Source organism: Phodopus roborovskii, unplaced genomic scaffold, assembly GCF_943737965.1.
Source record: "Phodopus roborovskii unplaced genomic scaffold, PHOROB, whole genome shotgun sequence".
Lineage (NCBI taxonomy): Eukaryota > Metazoa > Chordata > Mammalia > Rodentia > Cricetidae > Phodopus > Phodopus roborovskii.
The window spans coordinates 30557-49083 of NW_026125939.1; the positions used below are offsets into that span (position 1 = coordinate 30557).

At 37.5% G+C, this 18527-nt stretch overlaps 1 protein-coding gene across 1 annotated transcript in view; it reads left to right on the top strand.

Annotated features, from left to right (window-relative positions):
- Positions 1-9571: 9571 nt before the first annotated feature.
- Positions 9572-18527, top strand: part of LOC127218054 (glycine receptor subunit alpha-2-like) — a 46552-nt gene continuing 37596 nt past the window's right edge. The window contains exons 1-2 of the mRNA XM_051179061.1: positions 9572-9592; positions 15322-15534. Coding sequence (XP_051035018.1) covers positions 9572-9592; positions 15322-15534 — 234 coding nt within the window. The remainder of the gene's footprint in view (positions 9593-15321; positions 15535-18527) is intronic.

Here is an 18527-nt window from a genome sequence, read left to right on the forward strand (position 1 = left end):
ACTGCTAAATCCTCAGAACATGCCAGGTTCCAGCTCATTTGCTGAATGTTTGGATAAATATTTTCTTTGTTTTCCTACTTTAGTATTTCCCATAGAAAAGACAGCTGGTCAAAGAGAGTAAAATAGGTGGAAATATTAAGGGTAGGCTGGAGATATCTGCCAGTCATTGACAGCCTACCATGTTGATAGTCAAGTGTGAATCATTAGTACTGCCTTGGGCCAAGTGCAACAGATGGCAAAGTGGACAGTGTTCATTACATTTCCTACATGCCTCCACCCAGCTTCACTAACCCAACTCTGAAGGCACCAGTAATTTCATATTAATCCTCTGGATGTAATGTGAAGGTACGTCCTTTGTCTCTTTTTGTCTTTCCACGGTGAAAATTCCAAATGATCAGGTGGATCACAATTGAATATTGCTTTTGTAAAATTAGCAATGAGCTGTCACTATCAATTTAATTTTTCAGAACATGTGCCCCAAAGGGAGCCTATTTGTCTAAATAAATCTAAGTAGCTCCTCTACTTCTGTGACTAACTGTGCTTTGGGAATACATGCAATCAGTGTATTAAAGCAGGCATCTAAACTCAGTGATGAGCTTTTCCTTTTCCTTCCTTCCTCTGAAAAAAACGTGAGAGAATTCCTTTAGCTGATTTAAATGTGCCTCAGAGCTGGAGATGTATGATTGCTGTTCTATTAGCTAGCTTTAAATAACCCAAATCACCATAGTTGAATTAGTGGAAATGAGCAAGGTAAATATCAAACTCAATAAATCCTTAGGTTTTAAGTTGCTGAGAAAAATGGAAATGATCCCAATTTACAGGACTGGAGTAGGTACATGCTATCACAGTAGGTTTGCTTTTACTTGCTTCTTTGATGCTGGGGGAATCACTCAGTATCTCTGGTTTCAGTATCTGCACAATCTCATGTATAAGTTAAATGAGTTATATATTAAAAAATTGAAAAATCAGTATGGTCTATGCAATATATATAATTACAATGTACTTCCTAATGTTAGAGTATATTGGTTAAAACCATACAAACAGTATTTCCATGTTATTCCTTATTAGTTACATACTTTCCATTTCACTTACATCAGTAATACATGTGGAGAAAGCTTGAGTTCTTAGCAAAGGTCAAAATCAATTATGAATTGTAAAATCATATATCTAATCCCAATGCTACTTAAGAGGGTATAAATTTGAACTTACACAAAAACTTATTTAAAATTCCAAAGACATAATGTCATTCATTCTGTTGTTTGGAAAATTAATAGTTTGATATTTCAAGGTAAAATCCAGATGTTTCAGGCCAAAGGGTAACTTTACAATGAGAATCTTTGAAGGGGAGTTATCCACCTGCTTCCAACATTGACAGCCTTGACTTCAGGATAGAACAGTTGTTTCTAAAATCTCCTAAATGCTTCTATCCAGGCAGAAGTCACAGGAGACTGACTCTCACATTTAACTTTAATGAAGGTCTTAAATTGGATGAAACTATTAATTAATCTTACTAATTTGCAGTACTCAAGGCATTGACTCTAATGACATTATAGAAATGTAAGTGGCTAATTTCACTATGATGATGAGAATTAACATGCTTGAGCACTTAGAAGATACCAGGCCCAGTTCTAAGTTCTGCCTTCTTGTTATTCCATGTGCACTCGAGTCCTTACAGCAAATCTATTAGGTGGGCTTCATTTATTATCCTTATTTTTCATTTGCTAAGTCTGAGGCACAGAGTCATTAAGTGTTTTGCCAAGTTATTCAGCTAGGAAGAAGCAAGGCAAGATTAGGACACCCAAAGTCCAATACTTAGATTATATTTTATCTCTCTGTCTCCTTGTCATATAAAGATTTATTATGGCATTGAATGGGTATTTATTTTTAATCATTACCATTTGCTTCTAGGCAAGTAACCTCTCATTTTAGGTAAGTTCTACCCTGCTATGTATAGATATTCAATTAGTGTATATCAGCAGATGACATTGAAAGTGTTAAGGAGGCAGAGGGGAGGGCCTGGAGGCTATTTCTAGGACTTTCAGGTCATATCATCCATCTTGATATTGGAACTCTACCCTACTATTGACTTGGTTTCTTCTTCCCTCGCATTTTCTTTCCTTTGAGTCCCAAGATGTTACAAAGGAGAATCCCCAAAAGTGGAAAGGGGTATCAAGGGAGGAGAAACGATGTGGGCAAGTTTGCAAATTCCATCAGTGATTGGCCCAAGACCCATATTCCTAGCGTCTTCTTACTGCCACTTCCGTCATAACAGCTGCTTCCTCTTAGTTTCTATAATCCTACATGACTGATTCCTGCCAAGAGACTCAAATTGATCTGCACTCTCTGAAACAGCTATATGTAAGTGATATATTAGAGGCTGGTGTGCTCAATGAGCCCAACACAAATCTTTTCACACTACCAATTTATCTTTCAAACTATGTGGTATACTTCCATACTAAAAAAAATAATGATAATGCCACATGACTGCGTGGCCTTTTTCATTTCTTCAAAAAGCTTACCCATTTATTCACGTCATTTTGTTCAAGAAGCTGTCAAATTTGTTTTTAATTTCTGACACAGATTCCCCCAGGCTAGTGTCTTTTGCAAATACACATCAAATTTTTAGTGAGTTATTTGTGCTTCTGGTTTTGTTTTTGTTTTATATTGTTGGTGGTAGTGGGTTTTGTTGTTCTTGCTGTTTGTTTATTTGCTTGGTGTGTGTGTGTGTGTGTGTGTGTGTGTGTGTGTGTGTGTGTGTGTGTGTGTGGTAAGTAGAAAAGTAAGGAACTAAGTAGCACCAAAATGTTGCCTAGCTGCAGGTAATGGTACCAGCTAAAACATGATCTTAGGTAATTTGTATTAACAAAAAATAGGATCACCAGCACAGCCAGAGGCTTTTGTCCCACAATAATTCCCAACCTCTGATTGACCTGTAGCTCTTTTTTCTTGATTTTTTTTCTCCACATGTATCTTGGGGCATGGTGGGGCTCTGGAATCTTTCCATTTCAGTTTCACTTTGGAAAGCATGAAACAGCAAGCAGCTGATTAGCTTCACGAGCTTTAGGTTAGAAGAAACTTGGCTTGAGTGCCCAGATTGCAAGGACAAGAAGGCAATATTTCTGTCAAGTTGGCTCCCATGGAGATACCCTTTCTGACCTCAAGCTTCTACCATGAGTGTACTTTAAAAGTATAGTGCTGATGGTAAACTAGGCCACAAGAGAGACACTGGGTAGGAAGGTTTCTTGGCTACCACTGACTATGCCATCCAACTAAAATAATATTTTGTACCATGGTCTCAGATGTGAATATTCTTTAAGGAGACCCTGTCCTTATGTCCAGCTTGTCACAACCCAATGGTGAAAGGATTCAGGCATGTTGCTGGGAATCTTATTACAAAGAGAGGGCTTATTATTCTCTAGAGTTAATACAAGATTCAAGACATTCTTCAGGAAATAGCCTTTTTTATCACTATAGGTTAAACCAAATTTCTAAGATAGCTGTGGATTACAGTCCACAATCCCCTATTCTTTACATTATCTATGGCTTACTTATCAGTCATCTCAAAAATAAGCTTGCATTGTGTCATAGTTATTCTTCTGTTGATGTGACCAATGACCATGACCAAGGCAACTTATAAAAGAAAGCATTGAAACTGAGCATATGGTTTCAGAGGGTTAGTCTCCATGATGGTGGAGCAAAGACATGGCATCAGAAAGAGCTGAGAGTGCACATCTAGATCTGTAAGTAGGAAGCAGAGAGAAGACCACTCGATTTGGCATACTCTTTTGAAACCTCAAAGACTGTCCCCTATGGCACACCTCCTAAATTCTTCCCAAAGAGTTCCATCAACTGAGGACTAAATACTCATATATGAGCCTATAGGGTACATTCTCATTCAGACTGCCAAACACTGGGAGCATGCTCTCACTGTAGAATGATGGAGAGCTTGTATATTTTCACTTTGCACTTGTTCATCTATTATATTCTGACAAGGTTCTGAGTTTCATAAATAATTAAGAATGAGAAGTATAGCTGCCTTCCTGATATGGCCTCTTCATCTCATTTTGGGAGTGAACAACTGGCCTTTAAATACCATATCAGTAACTGCATTCAAGGAAATGGAGACTTCTCAGCTCTTTCATACTTTTCTTTCTAACAAGCTCTAGGTCTAGGGGCTATAAGATGGACAATATTTGTTATCAGCATAAATCTAATGCACCACCCTAAAATATTTTGTTTAATATAAACTAAAAAACAGGAGTGATATTTTTTTTAAGATAGAATCCCTTGTACTTCTGACTCTCATATATCTGCCACCTGATTTGGGGAACTACAAGGATGTTACCACGCCTGACTTTAGAGATGAGGCCAAGACACAGGATTGTACCTGAGGCCTTGCATATAGTAGGCAATCATCCTACCAACTCACCTGTAATATCAGTCCCCAAAGAGGATTTTTTAAATTAATGTTCTCTTCTCCTCCTTTGCTCATAAGTGTAGAACCTACGTTAGGGTGGAGTTTATGAATGAATAAAGCATCCCAAGGACACATAGCATGAACTGCTGAGAGAGCACATGGTCACTGTTCTCATCTTTGAACATTCATGATCTTCTGTGGCTACAGGTTAACAATTCTGCTTCTTACATTCCCATGCCATTGCATGCACTTTCTCATCTTTCCTTCACTGTAGATGGTGTCCCTGAGTGAAACCACAGTCTGTGGGCAATTCCAGACTCACCACCAGAGAGACAGAGGGTCCCCCAAGGTCAATGAACTAGCTCAGCATAGTTTGAGGTCAATCCAGGTTAATTATGAATTGAAGCTCAAACATTGGCCACATGAATTTTGGTAAAGTAAAAAAGCAACTCATTTGTCAATGCAGTAAGACATAAATAAATCAGAGCTGTGTGGTGAAAGTTGTTGTTTTGTTTTTTTTTTTTTTAACATGTGGATCCCAGTTCCCTCTTCCTCCCTCCCTCCTCCCCACTCTCCCTGCCTCCCTCCCTCTTATCCTCTCTGCCCCCTCACATGCACCCTGACCACCCTTCCCTCCCATCCCCCCACCCCAATTCCACATGTAGGGCAATACCATGCAGGTGGGGTCATATAAATCTGTCAAGTCATTTGAAATAGGTACTAGGACTTGGCTCCTGCCTCTAGGTTAAGGCAGTATCCCTCCATGGGGGATGTGTCTGCAAGGTGCTTTTGTGCACCAGGAATACATCCTGGTTCCACTGTATGAGGTCCCTTAGACTGTTCAGGCCTTCTAGCTGAGACCCATAATCAGGGGTTATGAGTCAGTCAGTCCCATGCTGGATTCCCAGCTATCAGTCTGGGAGCCAGTTAGCTCCTCCATGTTCAGGTCAGCTGTCTCTAAGTGTTTCTGCAAACTGGTCTTGTCCTCTCCCTCTGTATCTGGATTTTAGTTCGACTCAGTGTTTACTTGTGGATTTCTTTATAACAGTATATCAGGTATTATGACATACAGGATGTTTACTACAATGAGAATCCCCTCTTTGTGAACTTAGATTATGTGAATTTTAAATAATACAAAAGAAAATTATTAATACAGACTTAATGGAGTCATAGAACATGAAATGCAACATATTGTATTTTACATTTATTCCCTTGGGGATTATCACCTTGAATTATGCAAGATTTATTTCAGGCAATGCCATCAGAAGGTCCTCCATTGCAAACCATTGAGACTGAGCATTCACAAAGTGCCATATGAGTGTTAAGATTTACAAAAAGTACCTTACTCAATCCTTCACTGACGCCATCGGACTGAAATTCATTGACTCACTACCTCAATATGAAGAAACTGAGATTCCAAAAGATTAAGCCATTTTCCATTTTCATTGATTATTTGGCCAGGATTAAAATACTAGTTGGCCAAACCTTCATATGCTTACCATCCACCCCCACACACACACACAGTGGATAAATGGATATCTATTCTATTTAAAAGGGTATCATCTTGCCATTCTTTAATATCATCTTTCTCATATTGACACAATATAGCTTGCCATTTTCTTCAAATTTCCTCTTATTTTTCTAATAGTGGCCAATTAGCTATGCATATCCCACTTATTTCTCTGCTATATTGGAGAAGAAACATGCATCCACATTTTGCATCTGAAGGTGCAGTCATAGGAAGTATGAAGTGGTAGTAATCTTATTAGGTGAGAATGATATGGAATGTAGCAAATACAAGCACAGGGAAGATTTTCTTGAGTCCTGTGTCTTCCCCTTTCTCTGGATGCAAGTCCTGTCTTGCTTTGGCATCCTCAGATGCCTTATTTACAAAATTGAGAGAGCATTTCTGTAGGGTGACACTACAGTGCAGTGAATATTGCCTGGTATTTCTTGTATGTTTGGGGGGGATGAACAATTGTACTCTTCTAGAACCACTTCCCTCTTCAAAACTCACATGGATATATGGCTTCCTTCAGCCACTTTGAACAGTTTCCTTATTTGTACAATGGAGAGAAACATACTCATAAACAGTATCAGCTAACTAGACCTGCATAGCACCCAATGCCAAATAAATTGATCCCAAAAGGTTTCCAGGACTATCTATGACTGGTTTATTCAGATGGCAGGTTTGAAGGTACTGCCACCCAATGGCTATTTATGCAAACCACACTTTCATAAGAGCTGTATTGTTTGCTTTGCTTTGCCAAGACTCTAACAAGAATATCAGCTATGAAGTGAAAATGCATGAGGGTTAGTTAGGATGCTGGCATAGACCAGATAGTCGGCTCTGCCACTATATGTCTTTGCCAAGGAAATCTGATTTTTCTGCATTAAACAGCAGGTGTAAGCAGTTTTAATTAGGCAATAAAATTCACAACCTGGCCCTGAAACTATAAAGACAAAATTGTACAACATCATGAAACTTTTGGGACCACAGTTAATTTAACTGTCTATTTTTGATGATAAAATTGGTGAGTATAGATAAGAGACAAAAGCAAAAAGCAAAGCCAGAATTCTTCTTTCCATGTTTGTTGATTTCTGATGTTATATGGTTTTGCTGTGTATTTAATAAACTCACTTTCCATTCATGAAATTGTGGTGGAGTTAGTGCTGGTACTTCATAACACCAAGCAAAACATGAATTGATTAGAGATAACATTTTTTTTTTTTTTACTGCATATACAGTAGGAGCATATCTGAGGCTACTCTGGCCAACAGGTAGACTTCATTTCAACAAGCATTAATCAAAGTTCATCTCTAAGTTTTCTCTTCAAAGTTCGATAAAATGAAATTATTTTGTGCAGATCAGAAAAGCCTCTGGTTTGGCTTGGTACCAATTTTTGTGTAGTTTGGGAATAATATAACCGAAGCAGGAGGTTATGAAGGGTAACTGCTCAGAAAGAAAACTAGTGATGGAGAGATGGTTCAGCGGATGGGGGTACTTGCTGTGAAAACAGGAGCTCAAAATCACTAGTACCCATATAAAAGACAAGTTTGGTGATACACATGTGCTATCCAAATGTTGAAAGACAGAGACATTTAGATACTTGGATCTTGCTGGCTTCCCCAGCATCCTAGCTGAAACAGTAAGCTTCAGGATCAGTGAAAGACTCTTTCACAGGAGAATAAGGTGGAGAGTGATAGAGGAAGACCCCATACTTTCTTCTCTGGCCTCCAGATATGTGCACACAGACATGTGTATCTCTGCTGCACACACACACACACACACACACACACACACACACACACAAGAAAACTAGCTGGGAACATTGAGATTGTCCTATGAATCCCAATATGTTTCTTTTCTGTTAAAACTAATGCTTGGTTGATCCTAGTTACTTGTGAATTTTCTCCACTACAGGAACCTTCTCTCTACATGTTCATAAACAATCTCCTTTATTGGCTTCTAGAAGAATGACACAGCTCTCTGGGGTCAGCCTAGTGGCTAGGAATACACTTTAATTGGCACATTAATTGGCACCCTGTCATATGGGAACACTTGCCTGAGGAATGAAGAAAGTAGTTCTTGTGAAATGATTACCCATGATTCTGTCCTGGTGATCTGTGTGGGGTAGGAAATATCCTAACTCATAAACAAGTGGCCTCTTGTCTTGGGAAATGTTGTTGCATCTGAGTACAGAAAACAAATTGTAGGATGCAGGCAAATAAGAAGCTCATGACTTGGTTTTGTACTTTGAAATTGAGTTGAATATGCAATCAGTGAGACACTAGCTTCTACAAAACTTTCTCAAGTTTTCATAAACATCAAAAGTATTCAAAAATCATCAATGAGAACTACCTCTAACAAATGTTAACATGATGCCAAAACAACAGTTAGTACAACAGATAGGTGCTTACCTAGAACCAATAAAACCTAAACCACCCAGTTACCTCTACTTTTCCATAAGTCTGTAAAGTATATGAGCTATAAAGCTGTAAAACACAATAAATATTACCTCCCCTAATGAAAACAAGTTCAGAATAACATGAACACCATTAGCTAGTGTCTCTAAATTACATAACCTACTGATCAGCTCAAGCGGTTTGATATGCTCCATTTTCATGGACCAATCCTCCAGACTACCTGGTGGTCCCCTGCTTTAGTTAGTTGGTGGGCATAGCACATTATAGCCTAGTGCTGACACTTGGTGGGCATAGCACACTACAGCCCAGAACTGAACTCAAGTGATCTTCCTGTCTCAGCCTCCTGAGTAACTAGGGGTGCCATGGTTCTAAAATAATAATAATAATAATAATAATAATAATAATAATAATAATAATTTTTAGAATGACTCAAATTTGTCTTCCATTTAGTTTTCTTTTTGTAGTTGATTCTTCATATAAAATAGTGATGGTGAATTAAATTTGAAATTTTGTCAATCAAACCAGTTTATGGGGCACTTCCTAACAACTGGAATGAAGCTTTGTCCTCGTGGCATAGACAGACAGGTATTGAATTTTTATCCTGAAAATATTCTATACTTCAGTTGCATAGATAAAACACATATGCATGAACACTAAACTAGGTCAACTACTATAAATACATTATAAAACCTAAAGATGAGTGAGACCACTATGGACAGAGAAAGCATCATATCAAAGATAGAAATTTGAACTATTCCTTAAGTAACTATCTGGAAATAAATAGAAATGTGAGAATTTACACAGTGAAAAAATCTAAGCAGGATTTCTAAATCTAATAACAGAACTCACATTTAGAACTCGATAATTTCTTTTCCTGTGCCCTTCACTTCAGCTTCAGATATTCCCAAGTGTCCTAGAGAGGAGCATCACCCCTAACTGGGATTCACTGGACCAGACATAGGTACTAGGTTGGTGGGTGAATTTAGTTTCCTTCCTAACACTGGGATTTTTCCATTCTAAATTACTAGCATTTGAGCTGAAGAACTTGTGGCTGGGAAATCTTGGGCAATTCAGGATGTCTGGCAGCATTCCTGACCCATACTAGTAGCACCTCCCAGTGGTTGTTACAAGTAAAAGTATCTGCAGATATTACTAGGTTTGCCCTGAGGTGCAAAATCACTTCCTCAGTTTGGGAACCATTGGTGTAAACAGTGAGTCATAACAGGAATGGTGTTGGCTTCCTCAGCGGTAAGTAGAATTGCTTAAACAAAGTGCAAAGTTTGTGTTAGGAAAGAGTAGGATAAAGTTAAATAACTAGGACAGACACATATTGTACAGAAACTTGAATACCAGAGCCTGCAAAAGACAGCCATAGTAATGTTTAAGTACATGTTTCCAATTTCATCCCATAGAAACAAAAGGGAAAAGTGCCACTAGAAGATACTGAATGCAAAGGGACCTATTGTTAAAATAGTCAGATCTACCAGTTTAATGACTGACCCTGTAATGACATCTTTGGCATGAGAAGTAAAGAGTGAACACCACCAGTACTTTGCAGATAGAAATGTGAATTCTATACAACAGACTGAGCAAAGGCAAGGAAATAATCAACGGTAAAAGCAGACTTGCTAGTGAGAGGACTCTAATGAAATGAATGGATGAGGGGACATTTAATTAAACTGACTCTGCAAATAATAGCTGTAGACATTTTAGAATTAGCACAAGTGCACAGATGTAACGGCTGAAGGATGGCTTTGGAAACACAAAAACCTGAAATCAGTGGATGAGTGCAAGTGAAGATTCTTTCTCATTCATATTATACTCTACTCTGGAGCAGGTGGCCCTGGGCCTTTGAGAGATCCTGGCTTCTTCAGCATATGGTACTGCCGTCTTGAGTGAAAGACATTCAAGGTAGATATAGAAAGGTTATGTCCTAAGGGATATTTTAGAGGCCCTCAAATAGCATGCATAGTTTCCTCCACATTCCACTGTATATAAAACTGGACTCGAAAATCTAGTTTTACTGGTGCAGGAAATGAGATTCGAAAGTCTTTGCTATAGTATAAACACCACCAACAGCAACACTTCTACCACCCTCAAATATGCAGAAGTATGAAATCTATAGAAGTTGGTGGGTTTATTGAGAGTATGAATATAGAGTGGAAATTAAAGCAGAGCGCATTAAAGAGACAGAAGAAATGAAAAAAAGATGTCCCATAGGGGAATTGCATATATTGTCAGAGAGTCTGAAAGGGAACCAGGCCTGTGTAGAAGTTGAAAGTGTCAAGAGGATAGATAGAGCCATTAGAGAATATTGGCTTTAGATAATATCTTTGCTTTTGCACACAAAGAAGTGTATGGGAATTATGATGACTTGTATGCTTATACCTCATTTGAAAATGATCATTAAAATATTTTTATGAGGATATAGAAACCTTGACTCTATCTGCTTGCCTTCGGTGCCTTCTATGCCTGGAATGCACACCTGTTTATCTACCAGTCATCATGACCCCACCCTTAAAATACACCACATATACAAATCACTGGATTCCCCAACATGGTCTATGTTCATGGCTTTGCCTTTACAGTTTCTTCTAGCCATTGAACTCCTAAAGGCTAGGGACTGGCAAACATTTTCAATAAATAAGCACTTAGTGTTTTAAGTTCTGCAGGTCATTTGATTTTCATCACAGCCACTCAGCTGCGCCATTTTAATATAAGTGTAGCCATAAGCAATATGTAACTAACTAAGCAAGTATTAAGTGTTTGAATAAATATTTCACAGACATCCAGTGAGTCAGACCTGACCCTTGAGCAATGATTTCCTGCTCCTGGTCTTCCGTGAACAAAATCCCCAGAAGTGTAATCAGAGAACTTCTGGGAAGAATCAATAAGCATCTTAGTCATCTTGAATCTTCTGATTTACCTTTAATAGCACCTACTACAGTGGTTTTCACACAGCACTAGGCTATAAATGTCTGTTATTTCTTAATAATTGTTTTTCTGAAATTACTTGTTTCAAAACTATTATTGTTACCATTATTATTGGAATTTCCCTCCCTCCAGCCCTCCCTCTCCTTCCCTCTTCCGTGTGTGTGTGTGTGTGTGTGTGTGTGTGTGTTTGACCATGACAGTGTATGTGTACTAAACTTCACTGTAGAGGTGGAGGTCAGAGGACAATTTTTAGAGTTGTTTCTCTTCTACTGTGGAGTTGGAATAGTATCAACGTGAGGCCATAGAGCTTGATCAGTAGATAGCTATAACTGCTGAGGCATCTTGCTGGCATAATTAAATCTGCTTGAAAGGAGACTTCCCATGATGACATATATTCCTAGAATCCCAATGTCCTTGTTTCAAAATCCTAAAACTAGAATTACATTCCTTAAAAAAATTAAAATACCTCTAAGGAATGCAAGTTAGTGAACCATAGCAGCATTTTGAGAGCTGAATTGCCATTGAAAAACTATTCCTGCAAGTTTGTAGTAAGTAGTTTAGGAAGAGATCGTGTAAGGCCAAGAATCATTTAAGAATGTGACAGGAAAAGATGTGAGCTAAAACCTTCTAAGGATGAGCAGACAAAAGGAGAGAATTTGAAACTAGAGCGGGTTAAAACCAACAAAAAGAAATTTAAATCCTGAAAGAGCAACACCAAGGGACATCAGATCATATGTAATAGACATTTCCCTATGCCCTCTAACTTCATGTGAATAATGCATTCAATGCCAGCACTTTAATGCTGAAAAGAGCTTCATAATTTGAAGGAAACTGAGAGACCAATCAAAATTATTAAGATAGTGAAAGAATTCATTAATAGGTAGCTATAAAAGAAGCCAAATATGTGCCAGAGCTGCAGATGATAGGAAAGGGATTTAGGAATTCCTGAATGCTAAAACACCAGGAATAGGAGAATTATGGTCAGCCCTACTGGACTTCGCTGTATAAGTATGTCCCAGGCAGTGACAAATTCTCTTCATTATGAGATCTTAAAATATTTACAGGCAATCTGGATAATATATAACAGGATATTGTGATTAGTAACATTCCATTATCATAGAATAGAATTGCTTCAGATGAGCAAGCACAAGACCAATTGCTGCTTACCAAGGAAGAACATTCTAGAATTTTAGGTGTACTAAGAGAATTTAAAACTTGTTATATCCCACTCATAAGCACCTAATATAGGAAGGATATATGTGGGTATGTATGGATAATACCTCATCTTTTAGGATTATCTGATTTAATGTAAAATATGCAAAATGGCTAGATTATTCCTTCTTTCATCCACATATTCAATCATTTATGTATCTATATATCTACCCCACATTATTCTTTCTTAGTTTCTAATGTAATAACATTTTTTGCTTTCCATTTCTCCCCTCCAAACCCTCTCACATACCCCTCCACACTCCCCTTCAAATTCATTGACTCTTTTCCTACTAACTGTTGTTACACGCATATGTGTATATACACAATTTACTTTTACCCATGGTTTGTTATGTTCTGTGTCGGTAATACAAAGAGTAATTTTGCCCAGGGTCATTCTGCTAAAAACAACCAACTTATCCAGTCACACACATACAAAACAAGCGTACATTCTATTGATAGGGATAGAAAAACAGGTAACTAAGAAAAATTTAAATTAATTGGAGTTTAATAAGAGAATAAAAAAATCCCCTAATCCGGAAAAGAGAAAGGAGAAAGATTTAAGGAAGCTTCCTAGCAGAATTTGCTTTTCTGACAGGTTTTGAGAGATTCTGAAAGGTCTCAGACAAAATATGAATACTCATCCCAGGTAGAACTAGTGTTAAATTCCTAGGGAAGAGAATGGCAAAGCACTGGGACAACTCAGTACAGTATAAGTTGGACTGACAAGTAGTTCCAACTGTTTGAGATAAATAGTATAAAGTAGATAGCAATCTTAAAAAGAAGTACACTGTCAGAACATCTGCTATAAGACAGTATCTTCACAACATGACAGGGAAGCTCTGCTTCTGAAATCTCAACAGTATGGTTGACCTAAAGAATACCTGCATAATGCCAACAACAGTTGACTTCCCAATGTGTGTGGGGAAATTTTACAAGGCCCCACCCTTAGATGAGGAGCTACAGGGAATTAATGACTGCTAAGAGAAGGAGAGTCAGTCTTCTCCAGGAACCCACCCTCCCCTGATAGGTTATTTATTCCCAAGTGCTCAGCCCTAAACATATGTACATGAGCAACACTAGGTGGATTAAGTAGGAGTAAGTAAATGTGTGTGTGTGTGTGTGTGTGTGAGAGAGAGAAAGAGAGAGAGAGAGAGAGAGAGAGAGAGAGAACAAATTTCAAAAGAAGAGGCCATGAAATTAAGAAGAGTAGTTGGAGGGAAAGAGGAAAGGGAAGAGGTAGAAATAATATATAGTATACATATATGAAACTCTCCCAAATAAAAAAAGAATAACTACATTCTATTAAGAATGTAGGTATGTTCATTCCCTTGCTAATTTCTCTCTTCCAAAACCTGTTTCCATTAACAAAATCACAACCATGTGTACTCCAATAATTACAAGCTTTTCTATAGCACTTAATCTGTCTTTGACATTATTCTAGACTCTTCACATATATTAAATGACATCTTCACAACCTCCTTCGTGAGATTGGTACTATGACTGTTCATATTTGACAGCTGAGAAATGGAGTCACCAAGTGAAGAAACTTACAGACAATAGACACATTCGGTAGCAATGGACTTCTTCCACTATAGACTTTGTACTCTCCTGCCCTCTCTGCTGCTGCTAACTTTCTAAATAAAGAGACTATTTTTATATTATTCCCTGTCATAATGCATTCAAAAATTTGCCTAACAAATAAGCACAGAGACAATCAGGTATTTGGAGAGGAAAGATGCTCACAGCAGCAAAATTTGTAGTCAGTGGAGAGAAATTGAAAATAACCTAAATGTCTTATAATGTGTGCATGCATTGGAAATGATGATTTAGAAGTAATTTAAATGGCAATGGGAATACTATAAATGTCAAAGGGGATGGAGGCTATAAGCTATGTGACTCTAGGAACTGTATTATGTGTGATCAGAAAAGAAACCCACTAGTTATCATGTTGTATCAACTTGAACCTTGGCTTTCATGTTTTAGTTTTGTGATTTTAGGTGATAATTTAGACCTTCTTTACTCCAGTTTCTTTCTCAGAAAATGGGATAATACAATTGTTATAGGGCTTAACAGTTTTATACACACACACACACACACACACACACACACACACACACACACACACACATATATATATATATATATATATATATATATCATGACTTTTGTACCTTTTTAGTGTTAACCGCACCTTTATTGCTGTTTTTCTGAGGTATACTGAGATGTTTGGTAATTATTTTCTTTAATCTGAAATCTGAACCCTAAATCCCACCTGTGCTCAATGTGACAGCTACTACTGACCAATACACCAGAAGTTTGATGTGCTATTGTGATTCATGGATATATTAAGTGACAGTAAACTCAGATTCATTAGCATACCCCAAAACTTGAACTTTTACTGTTTCTTTCTGGCAAGTTGATTCAAAATTGTCTTTTCTAAATATTTCGAAATATGTGATAAATTATTGTTAATTACGTTCATCTTCCTCTGAATTATAAAATTAGAGTTTAATTCTCCAACTGAAGCATTATATCCATTTTCCACCTCTTCCAATCTCTGGCAGCTGCTAATCTACTCTGAACTTCTATGAGATAAAGATTTACAAATTCTACACAAGTGAGGTCATCAGTTCATTTAAGATAGTGTATCCTCCAATTTCATCTCTGTGTGTGTTGCATTAGAACACACACACACACACATACGAGAGCATGTGTAATTTCTTCGTCCAATACTCTATCGGTAGACATTGCTTGCAGCACTACAGTTACAGTAGATTTCTAAAGACTAGAAAATACTTGACCATTACTTGTGCCATTCATATAATGTAAAGTTAGATTTTCTGGAAAGTGTTCATAGCTTCCTTCTTTTTCTCTCACCCTATCCTCTTTCTCAGGTCTCCTATGTGAAGGCAATTGACATCTGGATGGCAGTGTGTCTTCTGTTTGTGTTTGCTGCCTTACTGGAATATGCAGCAGTGAACTTTGTCTCCAGGCAACATAAGGAGTTCCTTCGTCTGCGGAGACGACAGAAAAGGCAGAATAAGGTAGGGTTGCCTTTAAGTACAGAATCATGAAGCCTTGAATTTTGCTAACCACACTATGTAACAACAACAACAAAAAATACAAAACAAAACAAAATAAAAATAAACCCATAATGAACATAATGATTAAGAAAATAAACTTAATTTTTGTCCTAACAAATTACTGCTCAAACTAGTCCTTTAAAATGGTAGGTAATGAATAATTGAAGGAAACAGAAGCAGACACCCCCATCTAAATACTGAGCCGAACTCCTGGAATCCAGTTGCAGAGAGGGAGGAGTGATGAGCAGAGGGGTCAAGACCAGGCTACAGAAACCCACAGAGACAGCTGACCTGAACAAGGGGAAACTCATAGACCCCAGACTGATAGCTGGGAAAGCAGCATTGAACCCCAGACCCCCTTGAATGTGGGTCTCAGGAGGCCTGGGAAGTCTATGGTACCTCTGTCAATGGAACCAGGATGTATCCCTTGTGCAGGAACAGATTTCAAGAGCCCATTCACCATGGAGGGATACTCCCTTAGCCTAGTGACATGGGGTAGGGTCTGGTTCCTGTCCCAAATAATTTGACTGACTTTGATGATCCCTCATTGAAGGCCTCACCCTCCTTGGGGAGTGGATGGGGAATGGGATGAGGGTCTGTGGGGGGCATAGGAGGATGAGAGTTAGAGGGAACTGGGATTGATATGTAAAAAAAAATATTAAAAATAAAATGGAGGGTAATATTAGCATGTTTAGTTGATTACAAGTCATGAAGTCACGCAGTTAAACTTGATTTCCAGGTAAATATATTTTAATGTAAACACATCTCAAATAATGCATAGCATATAATTATACTGAAATTATTTGTTGTTAATCTGAAATCCAAATCTTTCTGGGCTCTCTGATATTTATCCAACACCTCTAATTGTGCAAGTAGTTTCAAACTGACAGTTATTTTCAAATCCTTGTTAAATATTGATAATTTGCCTGTATGTGACTGTGAGTACATAACTGATTTGATGTTTTTCACTAGTTGATCTGACTTCATGTCACTATTTGTCAACCTTCCTCATGCTGTGATCTTTCAAAACTGTTCTTTGTGCTGTGGTAACCCCCAACCATAAAATTATTTCATTGCTACTTCATAATATAATTTTTCTACTGTTATGAATTATAATGTAAATATCTGATATGCAGACCATCTGATATGTAACCTCTGTGAAAAGGTCATTCTATCCCCAAAGGTTCTTAACCCACAATGTAAGAATCATTGCCTTTTCTCTTCCATGCCCTATGTGTGCACATTGCATGTTGGTAGATTCAATTAGGCTGATCTCATAGTCTTGACTTTAGCACAGAAACCTAAAGTTATACCTTACTTAGAGGTTTATATTTCCACTTTGTAGTTCAATATCTCCAGTTTAGTGGGTTCCAAACTTGCCTGCACATTAGAATCACCTAGACACTCTACAAAACTCCCAGACCTTGACTGCACCTCACCATCAATTAAATTCCTTTTTTGGGGGATGGGACTCGGTATTTTCTCAGATTCCAAGCAATTGAGTGTGTGGGTGTGTTTGGAAAGAAAGACCCAGTTTACATCCCAGCCCCATGAAGGATCTGAAGTATTGTGCCTGGTTTGAAATTCTAACTAAAGGAGGAACGTATCTGTCAATATAGAGACATAGAGAGTCAGTCCATATAGAGAGTGTTAGCTTCTATGAGAATACCACTAAAAAAATAACAAGTCAAAATTTAATTTAGACTACATGAGTGATTTTTCATAATCTGCCCCCCAAGAGCTCATAAACCTGCTGGTGAAGATATAGAAAACACTATTATGATAGAGTTTTTAAAAAGTGTGTCAATCTTACTCCTTATGAATACCTATATATAAAGCCATAGCATTATTAGATACTGTTTACTTTGAGAAGTTTATATGTGTAATGAGTTCCTGGCTGAATTTACCAAAGGTTTTTAAAAGCACCCCAAAAACTTATACTGCTGGCTGACCTGTATCTTATGTCTAGTTACACTTTAGGAACATTTTATCTGTGTAGCCTAAGGACACACACACACACACACACACACACACACACACACACACACACACCAGGGGGAGGGATAAACTAATGCATGCACACAAACAAACCATTTCTCATACATTGCCTTTTTATATTGAACTTATATAAATTTTATTCCTGTAGAAACTAGTTTTATCTTCAGAATCAGTTGTTTTGCTGATTATAGAACTGTGATGGTATTTCAGCTCATAAACAGTGCAGTTTGCACCACAAACGTTATAATGATGTAATTATCTGTGTGTGTCTTAAGTTGTTCAGAAACCTCTTTTAGGTGTTAATATTGCCAAGGCTCCCCCAAATTTTACCTTATCATAATGGGATTCTAGGGTTTGGAAGGGAAATGCTTATTCTTGGTGAACTCCACTGAAGACACTGACGAATAAGGTTTGGAGTGGAACAGAAAACTATGCATAGTTAGCAAACACTCTGGGCGATTCTGGTAATAAGAAAGGTAAGAAACACACATGGAAAATGACTTTAATTTCCTCCCAAAATCTGAATAACTTGTAAGATAATTTTGTAAGGCAGTATAGAAAATTCTTAAGCTGGATCTGAGCTTTATAGGAATGGATTCTGTAGTTTCTTGACAATACTAGCACAATGGAAAAATAGTCATTAAAGACTAGCACATTTTTAAAAACATAACTAGTAAATGAACAGAAGGAAGGAAAACAGAGTAAAAAGAAAACAGATATAAAAAAAAGGGGAATGGAGAGCAAGAATGTTAAAGAAAGTCTAATGACAAATGCTCAATCAACCCCAAAAGCAGCAGCAAAGGATACAAAGAGAAAAACACACGATTTTAATTAAAAGACAAAAATTGTCAGATGAAATAAAAACCCAAATAAAATCCAATTCTTTCTTGCCTACAATGCATATAATTATAAGGAGAATACAGAAACCTAACATTAATAGTAGATAGATAGATACC